Consider the following 20,035-nt stretch of genomic DNA (forward strand, 5'->3'; position numbering starts at 1 on the left):
CCTTAGGATCTAGGCCTTGCCCCCTCTCTCCATTCTTTCCCCATCAGCCAGCCAGTCCTACTTATTCCTCAACACCCAGCACAAGCGTCTGCATCTCCAGGAAGCCTTCCCTGACTGGACGCCCCCACCCCCACCCCTTCCCACCCTAGTCTGTTTCTGTATCTGCCTTCCTGCTGGACTGTGAACAGCTGAAAGCGAGGGAGTCTATCTTCCTCCCAGCATTTCCAACATGGCCCTGAGCCGGTGCTCAGCTGTTGGCACACCACCGTGTCACTAAGCCGAGCCCCACCTTTGGGGGACGCCTCCTGTCCTGTGGCCCTGGCTTTTGCAGGAAGCACCTCTTGGAATGGAGGGGGGCTCCCCCGAGCTGGTCTGGGGTGTGAAGGCCTGGGCTGAGGGCTCTGAGTGCTGTTGGCCAGTTTGTGTCTCCTCAGCCCTAAGGGCCCCGCCACGCCCTCCACTTCCTCTCATTGTGCCTCCCTTCCTGTTTAGCTAGATTGTTAGGCCGGGGACATTTTTCCTCCCTTTGAGGGCCTGCCTCAGTGGAGCTATCTCTCCCTTGCGTCTCCCCTGACACCTCCCAGACTCGAGTCCCTGATCCCCTGGTGGGCTCTGGAATCAACAGACGTGGGTTCAAACCCATCTCTCCCCATTTAGCTGTGTGATGAGAGGCAGGGGTCTCACCCTCTCTGAACTTCGGTTTCCTCATCTGTAAAGGAGAACTAATAACACAGCCCTCACGGGACTCGGAGGGAGCAATGAGCTAAGGATGTCTGCACTCCTGGGAAGTATGAGCTGTGGTTGTGTCATCCTGGCCTGCCGGTGCGGGGGCTCTGAGAAGAGCCCAGCTGGACGCTCACTGGATGCCAAGTCCAAACATCCTGTTCTTTTTTGAACTCCTTACTGGAGAAACAGGGAAGAGCTCTTCTTTTTTTTTTCTTCGATCCGTATCGGGTAACACAAAAAACACAAGTCCGGCTGGGTTGAGCGGCTTGACTCTAGCATTTAGGAGCTAATCCGAGCTGCTGAGCAGGGTGGCTGTTCCCTTCCTGGATTAGGACTGATTCCGTGGGAACCGGACCACCCCTGAGGCCAAGGGCAGCCCTGATGGCTCCCCGGGGCCCGAGCCTGTCGAGGAGCCCCTTGCTCCTGGGGAGCGGGGGGCCCAGGCTCACGTCCTCCCCGCCCCTCCTGCCTCCTTCCCTGCAGGTGAACTTCCGCAGCCCCCGGAGTGGCCAGAGATGCTGGGCTGCGCGGACCCAGATGGAGAAGCGACTGGTGGTGCTGGTGGCACTTCTGGCGGCCGGACTGACGGCCTGCTTGGCAGCCCTGGGCATTCAGTACCGGACAAGTAGGTGCCTCTGTGTTTCGATGCGGGCTTGACTCTCTCCTGCCTTCGGCTCTGTCCAGCCACTTGTGCAAGAGGGCTTCCCTGCTCAAGCCGGGACTGGCCTTCAAGGCCAAGGAGAGAGTGGGTCTGGGCGGCTCGGTGCTGAGATGGACTGGGGCACGGGAGGTGGACAGCGTGGGTGGTGTAAAGGTTTTGGACGTGAGTCCAAACGCTGGCCCAGCCGTTCATTGTCTGTGTGGCCTTGGACAAGTCACTTAGTCTCCCAGAGCCTGTGTCCTCTCTACTGTGAATGGGGAAAATGGTGTCCAATTTGGGGCTGGCTCTGAGGATTAGAGATAATGTCTATCACATACCTGGTGCCTATTAGGACTTCTTTAACCTGAGCTCTGAGTGCTGTTATTGTTAGGATGTGGGCTGATTAGATGCACAGTCTGGCACTGCCCATCATCCTTAGTTCCAACAAAATAGCAACAATAGCTTCCGTTTACTTAATACTTTCCGTGGACCCAACACCCCACCTCTTCTTCACACACATAATCTCATTTCCTCCTCACAGCAACCCTTTGAGGTGTGGTTACTTTGGGCCCCGTTTTACACCTGAGGAAACTGAGGCAGTGAGACAAAGTGACTTGCTCAAGGTTACATGGCTGGTGCAGAAGTGACTAGGGCAGCCGGATTTCAACTGGAGGCTGGCACGCCCCACCTGCCTTTGTGATTGGGGTGCACCCCAGTGCGTGTTAGAACCCCCAGAACAGCTGTCCTGTCACGGCCCAGCCGCCCTCTGTGTACTTCATTTGTACACATTATTATCACATTTCTGTATCGTACCTTGTCTAGCGGCATGATCGGGCCCCTCTGATCCTGCTGTCAGGTTTGAGGCTGGCCGTCTGTGTTTGGCTGAGAGGATCTAGTCAAGTACTTCATGTAGAGTTGATGCTCAGTAAGCACTTATGGAACTGGAAAGGGTGGAGTCAAGATAAGAAACAAGGATGGGGAGTCCTGCCGATTCCAGAGTCTCTCACACCCTTGTGCCCCAACATCTAGCTTTCCGATGGCAGATGGTCCATCTGAGCAGCCTCTGGGGGCTTTGCTCGGGGTCCAACCCCACCTACTTGGTCACCTGATTACTCATCCCGTCAGGGAGATTATGACCCCTCACGGGATCTGGGAGCATTCACTCCAGGCTTCTCTGGGCCTTCCCCACTGTGAAGTAGCTGGCCTGCGTGGCTGGCCATGTTAGACTAGGAGGGGGAAGGAGTTTGAGGGCCTGGAGGGAGGGCAGGACCTCATCCGAGTCATGCTTTCAGCCCCCTCGATCAGGCTCTCTGAGAGTGCCCCAGGAGTTCCCAGAAACTAGAAGGGAGCCGCCAAGGGCTGGATCCCAGGTGGGGCCCACAGGGAGCAGTCTTGCTTCGGCCTGTATCAGTGCCCCCTGAGGACCGCAGGAGGGGGGCCCCAGTCTGGACCGGGATGAAAGGACCTCTCCGCCCAGGTGGGCCTGGATGGGGGATCTCATGAGCCCTGAGCCAACTGATGTGTCTTCATCGGCTGCCTCGACCAGGGAAAGCAATGGCCACCCCAGTTATTGACAGTAACCTCATGCCTGTCAGCAGGTGCTGGCATTGGCCACACCTGAGCAAACATCAGGCTAGTCGAAGCACATTCTCTGATGATTCTGAAAGACCGTCTCAAAGTTATGTCTGGGCCCTTACATACATATTTGTCTACCCTCACCCTGCACCCCGCTTTCCAGAAACTTGCAGGCGCTTTACAAACAGTGGCAACAAAGCACACCGATTCTCCCAGAAAATATTCTTAAGTGTCTTACTTGGTGTTGAGGCCCAGCACTGCCCAGACAGGTGTCTGTGAACTAGATCTGGGGCTGTTCCTGCTTTCTCGACTGATCGCACACATCCTCAAAGGAAGAAATATTTTCCACCTCTGCAGGTGGTGACCAAGTCCTGGACAAAGCTCATTTCATTCACTCACTCATTCATTCATTCATTCATTCAACAAACACATATCGGACAGCTGTTAGGTACCAAGTACCGTGCCGAGCAAAGACTATGTGAATGTGAGTAAGGTGCTGGCCCTACCCTCAAGCTCACGTTCCAGCTGGGGAGGGAGACAGGGAGACAGTCATGACACAGCATAGTCTGTGCTCAGAGAGCGGACAGCCAGGCAGCCAGCCAAGGGGCCCAGCAAAGAATGAGGGTCTGGGAAGGTTTTCCTCAACAGCTGAAGCCTTGAAAGTGTTGACCGTGATGTTAGGTGGTGGGGGGGCCTGGAAACAATTAATTGATCAAATACGTGTTAAGCCCCTGCTGGGTCAGGAATAGCGAGAAAAGATCTACAAACCATTAAGCAGGTAAACAACCAATTATTGTTGCTTAAGCGCTAGCTTGGTACCTAGCAGACTGGGTGCTTTCGTGAAGAACTCAGGCCTCTCAGAGTAACTCCTGGAGACTGGTTTCTTCTTTTGTGTTTAAACCCAAGTCCTCTCATGATAACCTCAAAAACCATTCATCCAGGATCTCCCCACCCCCCCACCCATGGTCTCTCCCACGCACGCTGGCATGCAGATTCTGACATGTCTTGTTCCCCAAGAATCACCATCTTGCAATCTGTCTTCTGGGCATTCCCACAAGCCAAGATTTTGTCAGGCTTCACTTCCTGTAGTTTGTTGTATAAAAACAATAGGTATTCTTTTCCTTTCCCGAATATGAAGTTCTACCATAATAGTGAATAGGCTTTTTCAAACTACGCAGAAATGCTCTTCCCCTTCCCCCCACCCACCCTAAAGATTCTAGGAGATGTATTTTCCTTAGTGGGGAGTGGGCCGTGTGACTTGGAACTGAGATGGTCTCACCTAGAGACAGTTAAATGGCACCATATCCCTGCCGCTTCCTTTCTCTGTTTTCCTGCCTGACATGCTGGTAATTTGTAATTGTTGTATAGTTCTCTCCAAACAAGTAATTACCTCACAATAAGGTTACCTTGATTTTTATGCTATCGTGTGGCTCCTGTGAGCCCTGCCAGACTTGGTGCCTGTCATCGGATATTAAAAAGCCCACAGGCCACTTCAGCCGGGCTGGTGCCAGACTCTGTATCCTTTCCTGCTCTCTGAAGGTTGGGCTGGGAACATCGGGCCCAGCCACGAAGGCGGCCATCATCGCAGTGAAGTCAGGTCCACTGTGCTTCCTCGCTTCTAGGTGGAGAAACTGAGGCTCAGGGAGACGAGGTCACCTGCACAAGTCTCAGCCAGAATCAGAAAGCTGGGATTTAACCCAGGTCTCAGAGCCTCCAGCCCCGGCCCTGCCACACTCCTCCCTGTGTGGTAGAGATGCTGAACTTGAGAGAAGGGCCGCCCCAGACCCGATGTGACCGGCAAAGAGGCGGTGAGGGAAACCTGAGAACCTGGCCTTGGAGTTGCTGCAGCAGAACAGAGCTGGTTCAGCCTCGGCTCTCCCCCTCGGCCGGGTGACCGCGTTCCATTCATTCACACAGAGCCTCAGTTTCCTTCTCTTTGAACCGGGCGTCACAGCCTGCAGTGAGGCCTGAATGAGATAACACACGCGTGTAAAGTCCCTCTTGTTGCCCGTGTGGCATGTCAGCGGACGATCCAGCTGGGCCTGTGTTCTTAGTCACGAGGCTGGATCTCTGGCTGCTAAGGCTGCCCAGTTTAGTTCCTCTGCTGGAGCCCTCTGACCAATGCTGAGGCAGGGGTCCGGCCCCTCTTCTTGCCTCTGACCTTCGATGAGCCCTCACTGCCTCTGCCCCATGTCCTAGGAGAGCCGGGTCAGAGGCAGCTGATTCACTGGGGGCACTTACAGTATCCGGTGGCCCTCCCCATGGCCCACCTGCACCGGTGACCATCCCTCCTTAGGGAGGCACCTGGCAGATGCCTCCTGTCATTGCTGGGATAGCACCCCTCCAGGCCTATAGGAGACAGAACAGAGGAAGGATGGGGTACCTTGGCTATTGAACAAGGTACTTAACTTCTCTGTGCCTCAGTTTCCTCGTATATAAAAATGGCCTTGAGCAAAATGGTCTCTTAGGTTTGTTTTGTTTTTGTTTCTTTGAGAGTCAATGAGATATCTCCCACCTTGTACTCAGTGGGAATGATTTGTCATAGTTTTTTCTGTTCCTAATAGGCTCTCCTTCATCTTAAGTCCTGGCACCATATTGTCTGTATCACCCAGTTGTCATGGACCAAATATACTCAGTTTATGTTTATAGAATAAATGACAGACATTTCTCCTCCCGTCGTGATTTAACTTTTCTTGTATAATGTCTGTATCCCAGCTAAATTATTAGCTCTTGAAGGAAAGACTATGCCTTTTATATCCTTCACCGCACACACGCACATGCACACACACACACACACGCACACACACACCTGCGCACACACACTGTCACACCATACTCAATAAGACCCTGGAAGAAACTCAGTAATTATTTTGTTGAATAAATGATTGCATGAATGAATGAATCAACTTGTTGAGCATCAGGGAATAATAAAAAAAATCAATGAATATTTATGAAAGGAAGGACTGATTAAGAGAAACACCTCTGTTCTGGGTACTTTTCGAGCTGCAGAAAGCATTTTAAAAAGGGAGCTAAAAAAAAAGTCTTATTTTATAAGCCAGGAAATTGTTAATCTACTGAAATCATTTGTCTCTAGAAGTCTAGTGACCATCCAGCTCCAAATCCAGTTGGTCAAGGCTGGGGTGGGCCATGGCACCCCAGGCTACCTGCACTGTATTCCCACAGCCTTCTCCCTGCCCTTCACTGGCCTCTTATCCTTGACCCCTGCCAGGAACCCCCCCAGTGTGCCTAAGTGAGGCCTGCGTCTCTGTGACCAGCTCCATCTTGAGTTCTATGGACCCCACGGTGGACCCCTGCCAGGACTTCTTCACCTACGCCTGTGGCGGCTGGATCAAAGCCAACCCCGTGCCTGACGGCCACTCACGCTGGGGGACCTTTAGCAACCTCTGGGAACACAACCAAGCCATCATCAAGCACCTCCTCGGTAAGCACCCAGCAGGGAGGCCAGTGCGTGGGCTGCAGAGGGGAGCCGTCAGCTGGACCTACCTGGCCAGGCCTGGTTAGAGCAAGAGCTTGACACAAGGGAAGACCAGAGGCTTTGGAGTTGATGAAGCCAGGTTAAAATGTCTGCCCCGTCACTCATTGCGTGGTCCAGAGTAAGTTACTTGTCTCTGAGCCTCAGTCCCTTCATCTATAAAAACGGGGCTAATACACAGGGATGAAAGGTACAGCACAGGGAACGTAGTCAGTGGTACCATCATAGCCTTGTGTGGGGACAGACAGTAGCTCCTCGTGCAGTGAACACAGCACGGTGTGTAGGCTTGTCGAATCACTGTGTTGTACACCTGGGACTAACGTAACATGGTGTGTCGACTATACTTTAACTAAAAGAATTTCTTTTAATATTTATTTATTTTGAGAGAGAGAGAGAGAGAGTCCTAAGCATGGACGCGGGGCTTGATCTCACGACTGTGAGCCGAAATCAAGAGTCGGATGCTTACCTGACTGAGCCACCCAAGTGCCCCCAAAAGAAATTTTTTTTTAATGGGACTAATAATACCCAAACTTCGGAGTTTTGAGAACTATACAGCACACGTGTAAAGGGTTCACGCAGTATGTGTGGCGCATAGTAGGTTCGCGAGGACTGGTAGCTGTGGCCCTTGCTTTTGTGGCTTTAAGCTGTGGCTTAGTTTGGACCGGAATTGGCTGTGAGCTTTGAAAGTTGTGAGCCAAGGGAACCAAGGTGAACACACTTGGTCAGACTTTAAGGTTGCGAGCAGATTAAAGTTAGAACAGTCTAACTGAGAGTTTATGCATTGCAGGCAGGGCCGTCCCTTGGCCTCGTGGTGGTGGGGCTTGCACGATAACCGTCTAACTGAAGTTCTCCTCTTTGCACCTTGTTGGGCCTCGGACACCTCTAGTTGACCTTGGTGTTGGTGGTTTCATCCTTAGGTTAGAGCCCCACGTCTGTCTTGTTTGCAGGGTTAACCGTGGATACTGTTTGTCGAATTAACACCCAGCCCCCGGGGGTGGAAGGAAGTGCCCTTGCTGCTGGGTGAGGCCCACCCACCATGTCTCCTTGGCCCACTGTGGCTCCTGGGCAGGCCCCCCTCTGCAGCCCCCTCTGCAGTCCAACTTGCAGCTTGTCTCCCTGAGGATCAGAGCAGGGTAGTGTGTGGAGGCGGGGCTGAAGGAACTCAGTATGTCAGGGACAGCAGAGCCCCCGCCCTCTATATGCTGTCTAGGTACCTCTGAAAGGGGACACCGCCTTTGAGTTCAGAACTAGAAGTTCATATTTGCTTAAGAGGCAAATATGTCTATGGTAGCCAGATTAGAATTCAGGATGTCCCTTCTCTAGCACCTAAAGACAGCCAAGGGCTTGGCACAGACCAACAACCAATGCAGGAGAATAGTCCAAGTAGGAAACAAGATGGCCTAGGGCCTCTCCGTTAGTCACCAGGACCTGGGTTCAAATCCTGCCTCTGCCACTTATTCTGTGATCTCAGGTCAGTGACATGGCCTCCCAGGGCTTCTCCTCTCATCAGTATAATGGGAACCGTGCCTCCTCCAGGTTACAAAAATAAAGTGGGAAAAATGTATTTAAAGTGCATTGCCAGGGCACCTGGGTGTCAGTCAGTTAAGCGTCTGACTCTCGATCTCGGCTCAGCTCATGATCTCATGGTTCATGGGAGGGAGCCCCACATCATCAGGCTCTCCGCCGACAGCACGGAGCCTGCTTGGGATTTTCTCTTTCCCTTTCTCTCTGCCCCTCCCCCACTCTCACACCCACACGCAGTCTCTCTAAATAAATAAATATAACTAAAAAAAAATAAAGCTCATTGCCTAGGCCTGGCATAGCGGGGCGGCTGCTGTGTATGTTAGTGTCATAGTTATGATTCACCTTCGACCTTTGCACAGTCCTTTACAGTTTACAGAGCTCTTTTTGTAGATGTCGCCTTATTCGATCCTGTAGGTAGGAACGGGGAAGGTATCATTCACCCCACTTGATAGATGAGGAAACTAAAGTCCAGAGGCATCCACAAGACAGACTAGTAGGTGGCATGGCTGGGACTTGCCTGAATCGGGGCCAGGTGTCCTTCCCCCCACCGTCTCACCCCACCTCCTTCAGATATAAGGGGCGGCTATGACTCCCGCCCATCTTGCTGGCAGTGCGGGGCATTGAGGGTCTGAAGGAAGGAGAGAAGGAAACTGATGTTTGAGTGTCTGCTGCTTGCCATGCTGTGTACCAGGTTCTTTTTTTTTTTTCTTTAATGTTTTTATTTATTTTTGAGACAGAGAGAGACAGAGCGTGAGCAGGGAAGGGGCAGAGAGAGAGGGAGACACAGAATCTGAAGCAGGCTCCAGGCTCTGAGCTGTCAGCACAGAGCCCGACGCGGGGCTCGAACTCACAGACTGCGAGATCGTGACCTGAGCTGAAGTCAGACGCTTAACCGACTGAGCCACCCAGGCGCCCCTGTACCAGGTTCTTTATATCCATTGCCTCCTTCATCCTCACAGCCTCCCTGGGACTTAGGAACTCTTGTTCCCTTTTTATAGATAAGGAAACAGGTTCAGAGACATTAAGTGACTTTGCTGAGGATACATTGCTGGTCCTGGATGGAGACGGGCTCCAGCCCTGGGGAGCAGTTAGCACCGAGAGGAGACGGAGAAGACAGGCAGAGAGGCCTTCTAACTTTCCAGCGTAGGCCCAGGACTGGCCCTCCTGTGTGGTGCCCACGGCCCATGCTCCTGCCAGTCCTTATCAGGAGGACCTTGGGTCTTTGCCAGGACTGAGTCCGTGCCCCATCCCCCATCCCCCGACCCTCCCCCCAGCTGGCAGGGGCCATGAGGAGTGGGCTCTAGTCCCGCGCTCTGGCCTTAACATCCATCCTATCCCTGAGAGTCAAGGTGCAGGTGGAGAGCTGTGCTGTGCTGGGCACGGAACAGGCAGAACCATGCGTTCAAGCCCCTGACCCTGCGGCCGGGGTCTGGTAGGATCAGGACGCCAGACTGCAGGGTTTTGAAGTCAGGCAGCCTTGACACGCTAGCTTATCACTTGCGTGGCCTTGGACAAGTGACCCGCCTCCTCTCCGGCTTAGTTTCGTTATCTCTAAAATGGGGGTAATGATGCCATCTAACCCAAGGTTACCATGAGTATGGGCTTATAAGTGCTAGGTCAGCGTGCTTAGCACAGAGCTCGGCACCTAGTAAGTGCTCACCAAAGCAGTGCCACCTTCTCGGTGTCCCGAGTGAGCGCCAGCCCAGACCTCCCCCTGACAAGCCGTGCGACCACAGAGAAGCTACTGGGCTCCTCGTCTGTAAGGTGGGAACTGACTCAGAGCACTGATGGCAATGTTGTAAGGATTAGTGCGGTGGCTGAAGAAAACCTCATTATTGCTAATTTTACTTCTTTTAGAGGCACTGATGTGGACCTAGTTATTAGGGAAAGAGGTACAAGGCATATCCATGACCATGCTAGGTTGTTTACTTGTATTATTTTATTTAAGCTGTGGATGTATATACCCACTGTACAGACGAGACTCACAAATACCTAGGAAGTAGTGAGATTTAGCCCCGGAGCTGTGGGGCCTCAAACCTGCACTCTTTTTCTACCGACTCCCCTGAGTCAGATTCACCATGCAGAGGCCACAGAGCGGCCCAGAAGCACGATTCACCAACCTCCTTTTTCCCAGTGGCAGCTTGATTAAGCTCTCCAGTCTAGGTGGGACCGGGCCCAAGCCTGATGAACACAGCAGGTGAGGTCACCCCCAAATCCTACTGAACAGAAGCTTATGACCAGAAGGAATATCCTGGAGTCCCCTTCCTGCCAGGCTCACTCTTGGGAATTAGTCTGGAAACAGCCCCTCACCTGTGGGCCTTGATATCTGGGATTTTGACACCTGGAAACCCCCGAAGGGGCAGGAGGCAGGTGAGTGGGTGACAAAAAAATGCGGGAACATGGGCCAGTGCATTCCTGGGCTCAAGGCCAGACTGGTTTCAGCTTCTGCAGGACATAGGGGTCAGCCAGCTGGCCTCAGGAGCGGGACCGGAGCTGATGGGGAGTGGAGTGTGCAGGGGGTGCCCAGGCTGGCCAAGCTGGCTTAGGGCAGACTCCTCTGGAAGGAGAAGGAGCATTCAGAGTGCTGGTGAGTATTGTGTCAGCTGGCCAGGCTGACCTTGGGCGAGCCACTCCTTTCTCCGAACAGTGAATTCACTCTGGCCCCCTCAGAGGATATCCAGGCAGACCTGTAGCAGGTGGACTGAAGTCTGCCAGATGCCACTGTGACATGTCCTTGCAGCTCACGGGCTGGGAGGGCTGACCTCAGCTTCATGGGACAGAGGTGCCTCACCCAAGAGACACTCTGCCACCCACCCAAGTTGCCGGCTTGGGCTGTCCTCGTAGGCCTTGGGGAGGCAAGAGCATGGCCTCCCTTCATCAGGGGAGGGATGCAGCTAGACCTCTCACCCTTAGGCTGGGCCTTGCCCCAGGCTTTCCAGCTTGTGCTCTTAATGCAGATTATGCTGCTGCCTGGACTACCTGCCTCACCCCTTCCAATCCTACAGGACTTTTCTCAAACCTGCTTCCTCCAGGGCGCCCGGGTAGCTCAGTCGGTTGGGCGTCCAACTTCGGCTCAGATCATGATCTCACAGTCCGTGAGTTCGAGCCCCGCGTCAGGCTCTGTGCTGACAGCTCAGAGCCTGGAGCCTGCTTCCCAGTCTGTGTCTCCCTCTCTCTCTGCCCCTTCCCTGCTCATGCTCTGTCTCTCTCTGTCTCAAAAATAAATAAAAACATTTAAAAACAAAAAACAAAAACCTGCTTCCTCCGCGAGGCCTTCTGTGGCTACCAAAGGGCCTCTCTGAGTTTGAGCTACAATTGTGCTCTATGTGCCTGTCATATTTACTGTATTTTATAAGATTAATGCATGCAAAATTAATGCCTGGTTTTTGTAACAATTTGAGCAACCCGTATTCCACAAGGAATTTGTGGTCTCCCTTCTTTCTACCCCAGCGCCAGTCTGCCTGAGAAATAAAGGCAGAATCATTCCATCAGTATTAAATTTGTCCATGTCAGTGACTTGGCAATTAATCGTGTCGCCCTGTGATATGTCTTGCACTTTTATTTTGGTTCGTTTTCCCGGTAGCTGCTGTCTAGCTTTGTTGCATCTTCCCATGCGTATTGGAAACTCTGTGGACAAGCTGTGTCCAACACGCTCTCCATCTGCAGCAACGTGCCCGTCTTTCACGTTCTGAGGACGGGAGTGGGTGTCCAGGGCTTCTCCAGGCTGGCTGGACTGCTTCGGTGCTGCCAACCTGGAGGAAAGGAAAGGAACGCAGAGAGAGCTCACGTCCCTGACCTCAGCCACTCGCTTGTGGGACCTCAGGCACATTACTCAACCTCTTGCCTATAAATTGGGCGTGATAGTAATAACACCTGTTGGTGGAAACTGTTAGGACCAGATGCACACTCACAGCCACACCCACACAGAGAGGAAGCAGTTCGTTTTCTCAGGATGGCTTAAGAATGCTTGGGTTCAAATGCCAACGCATCGCATATAAGCTTTGCCTCCCTAGACAAGTTCCTTCCTCTCCCTGGGCCTCACTCTCTTTCCCCGTGAAATGGGGGGGATAGTATCACCTCAGGCTGTCAGCGTGGTGATGAGTAGAGCTCGGCCAGGACTTGGCCTGCAGCAGATACCAGTCGTGGTAATGATCTCATCATTTACTATTGTTCTTCTGCAGAAAAAGATGCTTCGTTTATCTGCTCCCACACTTCTGCTCACAGGATGGGGGCCTGTGACGGCCTGAACTGAGTCTGTGGTTTTATCTAAAACCAGTGCAGATCTTGCCCTGATGTGGAGTCCCACATGCTCCTAGCCAGATGGTCTTTCTGAGCACAGGGACCACAGAACCACAGAATTCCCAGGAACCCCCATCTCTGCAGCCCGCCCAGCTGCTAGAGATCGGTTTCCTCCCTGGGAGCAATGTGGGAGAGGGTGTTCCAATAAAAACTTACAGAGGAAGAAGTGGGCCGATTAAACGGTGTGCTGTCTTTCCTCTTTGAGACTTTGGGGAAGTGACTGAGGGAGTTTCTGGAACTCAGGGTCCCTGGAAGGAAGTACCCAGGCAATTGGGAGGCCTGTTGTCTGGCCCTGGGGTGCCAAATGATTTTCATACCGTGGGGGCCCTGGAAGTGCCGCCATATTCAAACATGGCCTCCATCTCCATCCTGGGAGCTATACTGTTGAGCAGCTAGGCTGCTCCCATGGAACCTTCTTCTGGAAAGTAAGCGCAAGCAGGGATGTCTCTGAGGAGTCCAAGGTTTTCCTCATGAGAAAACTAAATGTGGCTCATTTCACTTTGAACCAAAGCCTCCTCCCTCGGGCTGTTGTGATCGGTACCTTTCTTTGCAGAGCTCCCAGAATATTCCATCATTCATTCCTTCGTTCAGCAGTTAATATGTTATACACCAGCTGTGTGCCAGACATCACTAGGTGCAGGGATTGTGTAAGAAATAAGACAGCCCTTTCTTGTGGAACTTATGTTGTAGCAAGGAAGACAGTAAAGAGTAAACAAATAAACAAGTAAATAAGGAATGTTGTGAAGCATTAGGGCTTTGAAACCAATCACATAGGATGCAGGGCCATGAAGGTAAGAGGCCACTGTCACTACACCAGTCAAAGAGGGATGGGCTTTCAGAAGAGGGACATTTGAACCGAAGCTTGAATTAATCATGAGAGAATGGACCACGTGGATGTGAGGAGAAGATTATTCCAGGCAGGACAGTGAGCACAGTGGTCCTGGGGCAGGGATCTGGGAGCAAGAGGGAGAGGGGCTGGAGACAGACCAGGGGGTGGAGACCCCCATCAAGGGCAGTGTTTCTCAACCTTTTTTCATCAATTGCCCCCTCCCTAAAAGGTTTTTTTCTGCTGGAAACGTCCGACTTTAGCTCAGGTCATGATCTCACAGTTCGTGAGTTTGAGCCCCATGTCGGGCTCTGTGCTGACAGCTTGGAGCCTGGAGCCTGCTTTGGATTCTGGGTCTCCCTCCCTCTCTGCCCCTCCCCTGCTCGTGCTCTGTCTCTGTCTCTCAAAAATGAATAAATGTCAAAAAATTTTTTTAAATATTTTTTCTGCTTTATTTTTTTTAGTTCAATTTCTTTAAAGAGATAAACTAAAACAGCTCATGCATTTCTCCCATCACCCCACCCACCAACTCTGGCAACCACTTATCTGTTCTCTAGATCTATGAGCTTGGTTTTTAAAATATATATTATATACAATATATTTTTTTAATTTGTCTTTGTCTAACTTCCTTCACTTAGCATAATATCCTCGAGTTTCATCCATGTCATCACAAATGGCAAGATTTCCTTCTTTTTTATGAATGAATAATATTCCTGGTGTGTGTGTGTATGTGTGTGTATACCACATTTTCTCTATCCGTTCATCCATCAGTGGGCACTTAGGTTGTCTCAATATCTTGGCTATTGTAAATAATGCTGCAGTGAACGTGAGGTGCATATGTTTTTGAGGTAGTGTTTTTGCTGACTTAGGGTACATATCCAGAAGTAGAATCGCTGGATTATAGGGTCATTCTATTTTTAATTTTTTGAGGAACCTCCATACTGTTTTCCACAGTGGCTGCACCAATTTATATTCCCACCAACGGTGCATGAAGGTTTCCTTTTCTCCACGTCCTCACCAATACTTGTTATTTGTCTTTTCGATACTAGTCATTCTGACAGGTATGAGGAGGTCTCTCCTTGTGGTTTTGGTTTGCATTTCCTGATGATGAGTCATGTTGAACACCTTTTCATGTGTCTGTCGGCCATCTGTATGTCTTCTTTGGAAAAATGTCTATTTATGTCTCCTGTCCATTTTTTAAAATGTATTTATTTTTGAGAGAGAGAGAGAAAGAAAATGAGTAGGGGAGGGTCAGAGAGAGAGAGGGAATCCCAGGCACAGAGCCTGACACAGGACTCGAACCCACGAACTGTGAGATCATGAACCGTGAGCCAAAACCAAGAGTGTGATGCTCAGCAAACCGAGCCACCCAGCCACCCCTCTTCTGTCCATTTTTTAATAAGATAATAATTATTATTTTTTTTGCTGTTGAATCATATGAGTTTTTTATATATTTTGGATATAAGCCCCTTATCAGATGTGTGATTTGTACATATTTCCTCCCATTTAGTAGGTTGCCTTTTTCATTTTGTGGATGGTTTCCTCTGCTGTGCCCATACTGTCTTCATTATCAGGGAAATCAGGAAGCATGATGCCTCCAGCTTTTTTCTCCTTTCTTACTCTGGGGGAGCCTGGGTGGCTCAGTCGGTTAAGCATCCAACTCTTGATCTCAGCTCAGGTCTTGATCTCAGGGTCATGATTTCAAGCCCCATGTGGAGCCTACTTTAAAAAAAAAAAAGATTACTCTGGCTATTCAGGGTCTTTCATGGTTCCATACAGATTTTAGGATTATGTGTTCTGTCTCTGTAAAAAAATGCCGTTGGAATTCTGATAAGGATTGCATTGAATCTGTACATTGCTTCTGGTAGTATGGACAGCATAACAGTATTAATTCTTCCAGTCTATAAACACAGAATATCTTTCCATTTAAGCGTCTTCTCCAATTTCTTTCACCAATATCTTGTCGTTTTCAATATACAGCTCTTTCAACTTCTTGGTTAAATTTATTCCTATATATTTTATTCTTTTTGATGTAATTGTAAATGGGACTGTTTTCTTAATTTCTCTTTTTGATAGTTCATTATTAGTGTAGTATAGAAATACAACAGGGACACCTGAGCGGCTCATTCGGTTAAGCGTTTGATGATTTCGGCTCAGGTCATGATCTCATGGTTCATGAGTTCGAGCCCTGAATCAGGCTCTGCACTAATAATGCAGTGCCTGCTTGGGATTCTCTGTCTCCCTCTCTCTCTCTGCCCCTCCTCCACTTGCACTCTCTCTCTCTCTCTGTCTCTAATAAACTTAAAAAAAAAAAAAAAAAGAAAAAAAGAAATATAACAGACTTTTGCGTATTTATGTTGTATCTTGCAACTTTATTGGATTTGTTAATAGTTCTGACAGGTTTTTGATGGAGTCTTTAGGGTTTTCTGTATATAATATCATGTTCTCTGCATTATAGCAACAGTGTTACTTCTTCCATTCCCTTTTTTTTTTCAAAGTTAAAAGACATTTATTCTCTCATTCACCATATTCACAGAACAAAAGATTTATAACTTGTGTTTAACTTGATAGATTTAAGTATTTCTTCCTTTCCAATTCAGATGCCTTTTATTTTTCTTAGCTAATTGTTCTGACTATAGCTTTCAGTGCTATGTTGAATAGAAGTGGCAAGAGTGGGCATCCTAGTCTTTACCTGATCTTAGAGGAAAAGCTTTCACCAGTGAGTATGAGGTTAGCTGTGGGCCTTTATCATGTGGAGGCACATTCCTTCTATACTTTGTTGACAGTTTTTATCATAAATGGATATTGAATTTTGTCAAATGCTTTTTCTGCATCTGTTGAGATGATATATAATTTTTATCCTTCATCGTGGACACTGAACCATCCTTGCATCCCTGGAATAAATGCTACTTGCTTGTGGTGTATGATCCTTTTAATGTTTTATTGAGTTCTGTTTGCTCATATTTTGTTGAGGATTTTTGCGTCTATGTTCATCAGGAATGTTGGCCTATAATTTTCTTTTCTTGGGGCATCTTCAGTTTCGGTATCAGGGTAATGCTGGCCTTGCGAAGTAAGTTTGGAAGAGTCATCTCTTCTGTCTTTTGGAAGAGTTTGAGAAAGATTGGTCCCTTAATTCTTTGTTGAATGTTTGGTAGAACTCACCGGTGAAGCTGTCTGGTCCTAGACTTTTGTTTGTTGAGAGGCTTTTGATTACTGATTCAATCTCCTTACCAGTAATTGGTCTGTTCAGATTTTCTGTTTCATCGTGATTCAGTCTTGGTAGGCTGTGTATTTCTAAGAATCTATCCATTTCGTCCATGAAGTCCAGTAAGAATATAAGAGATACTACTACTCACAGTTTATGTACTATATGTACACGTGAAAGCGTAAGATATTTCTGCTCCCTAAGAGCTAATTCTCTCCCCCTTCGGGGGCAGTATTGTCCCTGTTGAGAATGCGCGACATAGAGCCTTATAGGCAGTTTTAAGGGATTTGTGTGCTCCAGAGTATATTTGAACTCAGAGTCGTTCAAGACACTTGCTCTATAAAGTCCACACCCAGGATTCCACCTCAGCGTCTACTAGACCGTCTCCAGCTAAAAATGTTGGAAACCGAACTGCTTATCCCCCTCCCCATCCCTCGACCCCTTGCTCAGGTCAAGGAAATGCAGTGGCATCTGAGACTCCTCTTTCTCTCATACTCCAACTGCTTCTCGCCCCTTCTCTGCTGTCGCCCCAGCCCAAGCCCGCACCATCGCTCACCTCGTCTGTTGCAGTGGCCTGCCACCTGGCCGTCTTGCTTCACCTCTGTTTCCCCAGTGCCTTCCAGGTCATACGTGCCCCACGGGAGAGGATGAAAGAGAGGAGAGGGGAGAGGGTGCTGAGGGTTGTCCCAGTGGGCTCCATGAACCAGAGGGAGACAGGGGGAGCCATGGAGGAGCTGGACCTTCTCCCAGAGCTCCTGCCCCAGCCGGTGTCACTGTGGGAATACAGGGGATGTGAATGCCGATTCCTGGTGAGGCCTGTGCCCCTGGCCCTTCCTGCCACACCTGCCTCATTTCCTGCCTGTGCCAGTCTCCATCAGGCACTGACCTCATCGCCCTCTCGGCGCCCAGGTACGGCATCCTTCCTCATCAGACAGACACTGGGCTCGGTTCTCCCAGCAAATACTGCTGGGGGCTACTCTGTGCCCTCCTCTGAGTTCAGGCGAGGAAACGGACAAGTAGGATGCAAACTAGTGGGTGAAGCGGCCCAAGCACAGGCCCCCGTGTCCCCGCCACATTGAGCTCAGCCTTCAGCCCAGAGTTCGGGCAAGGGGTTCCCTGGGGCCTCCCCCGCCATCCTTTCTCAGGGCCTCCTGTCCTCACAGCGTTTGCCCTCCGTGCGGTCAGATGCTTTGTGATCATCTCATTGCTGTCTGTCTCACCTACCAGCCTACAGGCCTTCTTTGGACAGACGCGTGTCCGCGTGGTCTGCTGCACTCTCCCCCCAGCCCGGCAGCCACCAAACCTTAGGAACTCAATAAACATTTGTGAAAAAACAAGTGAATGTGAGATCCAGGGTGTGGAGCTCAGAGGAAGGAAGTTTGAACTCATTAGGGGCAGCCTCTCAGCAAAGGAGAGCGGGAGGGTGTGTGTGCCTGAAGCACACATTCTGTCCGCCTGGCGATAATGCAGAGAAAGATGGGCACCTGGAACTCTCTAGAATGAGCACAGCCAGGCTGTTCCTCCGGAGCCTTTCTTTGGGCCTCTTATCTCAGTGGCCTTGGTGCAGCAGGGGAGGGAGATGCCAGGCCCTCTCATTGGCCAGAGTACACAGAGCACACTCCCCCATCACCGACCCTGGCATTTCAGGGTCACGGCCAGAGCCACATATGGAAGATGAGACGCTACTTTCGGGCTCTGGCAAGCAATGATGATTCTTTTGCTTTCCCTTCTAACAGCCCAGCTGCTGGGAGGCATTGTCATAGAAACAAGGCTTCTGGGGGGGTGGGTGGACACCCCCCTTTTGCTTTCCCTGAAGTTCTGCTTCCTGAGTCTGAGGAGCAGGGAGAGGTCCAGCTCTCCCCATTTCTGCCCTCCCCTCCGGAAGTCTTCCTTTCGTGCTCCAGAAGGGAATAGGGACGCGCAGGTGTTTCTAGGCTTCAGCGGCATGGCAGGCTGTGGCTTCCAGGGCTGTGTGGACCCTCCACAGCCCCTCGTCACTCAGGCCCCTGGACCACTGTCTCTCTCAGGGTTCTGTCTCTGCATCTCCCTTCAGACTAGCTCAGGCTGGTCCCATGCCCTCTTCAGGGCCATCACCCTGACTTCAGCAAGATGGGAGTTGATGCTCTCTGACCAGAGAAAACCGTGGTGCTGGTTATGGTAAGAATTGGGGGGAGGGCAGGTGGGCTTTTGCAACAGGGCTGGGAGAGCCAAAGTGACCCACGCTGAAAGTCAAGTCAGGAGCTGACGGGTGCCCCCTGCACCACAGGCCGCTCCAAATGGATATCTTTTCTCTAGATAGCATGCCCTTGTGTGCCTCTCGTGTTTCCCCAAACTCTCCAATTCCATCCAAACCCAAGGCTCTTTCCCCTCATTTCTACCTGGTGAATAACTTCTTACCTTTAAAAGAACCAGCTCGGGGAGCCTGGCTGGCTTAGTCCGTGGAACATACACCTGATCTAGGGGTTGTCAGTTCGAGCCCCACAGTGGGTGTAGAGCCTACTAAAAAAATTGTTTTTAATATTTTTTTATTGTTTTTTACACTTATTGATTTTTTGAGAGATAGAGCACAAATTGGGGAGGGGCAGAGAGAGGAGACACAGGATCCGAAGCAGGCTCCAGGCTCCGAGCTGTCAGCACAGAGCCCGACGCGGGGCTCGAAATCACAAACCGTGAGATCATGACCTGAGCTGAAGTTGGACGCTTAACCGACTGAGCCACCCAGGTGCCCCTAAAAAATATTTTTAGTAAAAAATAAATAAAAGAACTGGCTTAGAGCTAGAGTCCCCCTGACCCCACCTCACCCCACCAAAGGGTGTGAATTTTCTTTGGGCTCCATAGCCATTTGCATTAACCAAAGCACCTCCGTGTCTCCTGGTCATTTCTTTGCTTGGCTGTGTTCACTACTAGACCATGAACTCCCTGGAGGCAGAGACTACCTGGGTCCTATTCATGTCTGTAAAACTGGAGCCAAGCCCAGTGCCTGGCACTCAATAGGTGATCCATGTTGGGGCCTTCATGAAAGAACGTCTCCGGAGAGGCTCCACAGGAAAGATGGCCTCCGGGAGAGGCCTTGAAGGGTGTAGGATTTTGACAGTGTCCCATACAGGGGGCCAAGGGGACGTTTTTCTTCATGTGTTTTCTTGTCTGTTATCGGTGTCGTCATACTAGAAAGGAAGAAGCACGGGGACGGGGACATTGTCTTTTGTGTCCCCGAAGCTTGTGCAGTACCTAGCACAGAGTGAGCATCTAGCATCTATTTAGTGGATGAGTGGATAAGGTTCTGCCAGAAAAGTCTTCATGGAGGAGGTGGGGCTTGGGGGAGTCTTTGAAGGAAGCAAGAGAAGGAGTTTCTGGGTCCAGGAGAAGTGAATTTGAAATGAGGAAAGGTGACTGTGGAGCAGTGAGGAAGGGGTTCCCCAGGGAGGCAGCAAAGTGGACAGACAGAATTGAGGGGGTCAGGGACCCAGGCGTTGTCTGGAGCAGGGCTCTGAGATGAAGGCTCAGGCATGGGAGCTCCGGCAGGTAGTAGGTCCTTCACGACCTGAACAGCAGGACGTGGTCACCTTCCCTGGGTATAAGCAGGGCCCTGCCCTGTGCTGGTGCACATACAGGAGTGTGGCCCTCGGCAGGCGGCTCCTGGACCGGGACACTGAGGACAGGGAGAGGGGGACCAAGGTCTCCCAGGCGTCCCGGTGTAAGGATAGAGGTGCTGACTGTTGAGTTAGGAAGAGACACGGCAAAAGCACT

At 50.7% G+C, this 20,035-nt stretch overlaps 1 protein-coding gene across 4 annotated transcripts in view; it reads left to right on the plus strand.

The window, feature by feature from the left end:
* ECE1 (endothelin converting enzyme 1) overlaps positions 1-20,035 on the plus strand; it is a 113,299-nt gene that overhangs the window by 60,230 nt on the left and 33,034 nt on the right. For all 4 annotated transcript variants that reach the window (XM_060626013.3, XM_060626014.3, XM_078452244.2 and 1 more), the window contains exons 3-4: positions 1,210-1,351; positions 6,171-6,383. In XM_060626013.3, coding sequence (XP_060481996.1) covers positions 1,210-1,351; positions 6,171-6,383 — 355 coding nt within the window. The remainder of the gene's footprint in view (positions 1-1,209; positions 1,352-6,170; positions 6,384-20,035) is intronic.

Source organism: Panthera onca, chromosome C1, assembly GCF_046562875.1.
Source record: "Panthera onca isolate mPanOnc1 chromosome C1, mPanOnc1 haplotype 2, whole genome shotgun sequence".
In the NCBI taxonomy this organism is placed as follows: Eukaryota; Metazoa; Chordata; class Mammalia; order Carnivora; family Felidae; genus Panthera; species Panthera onca.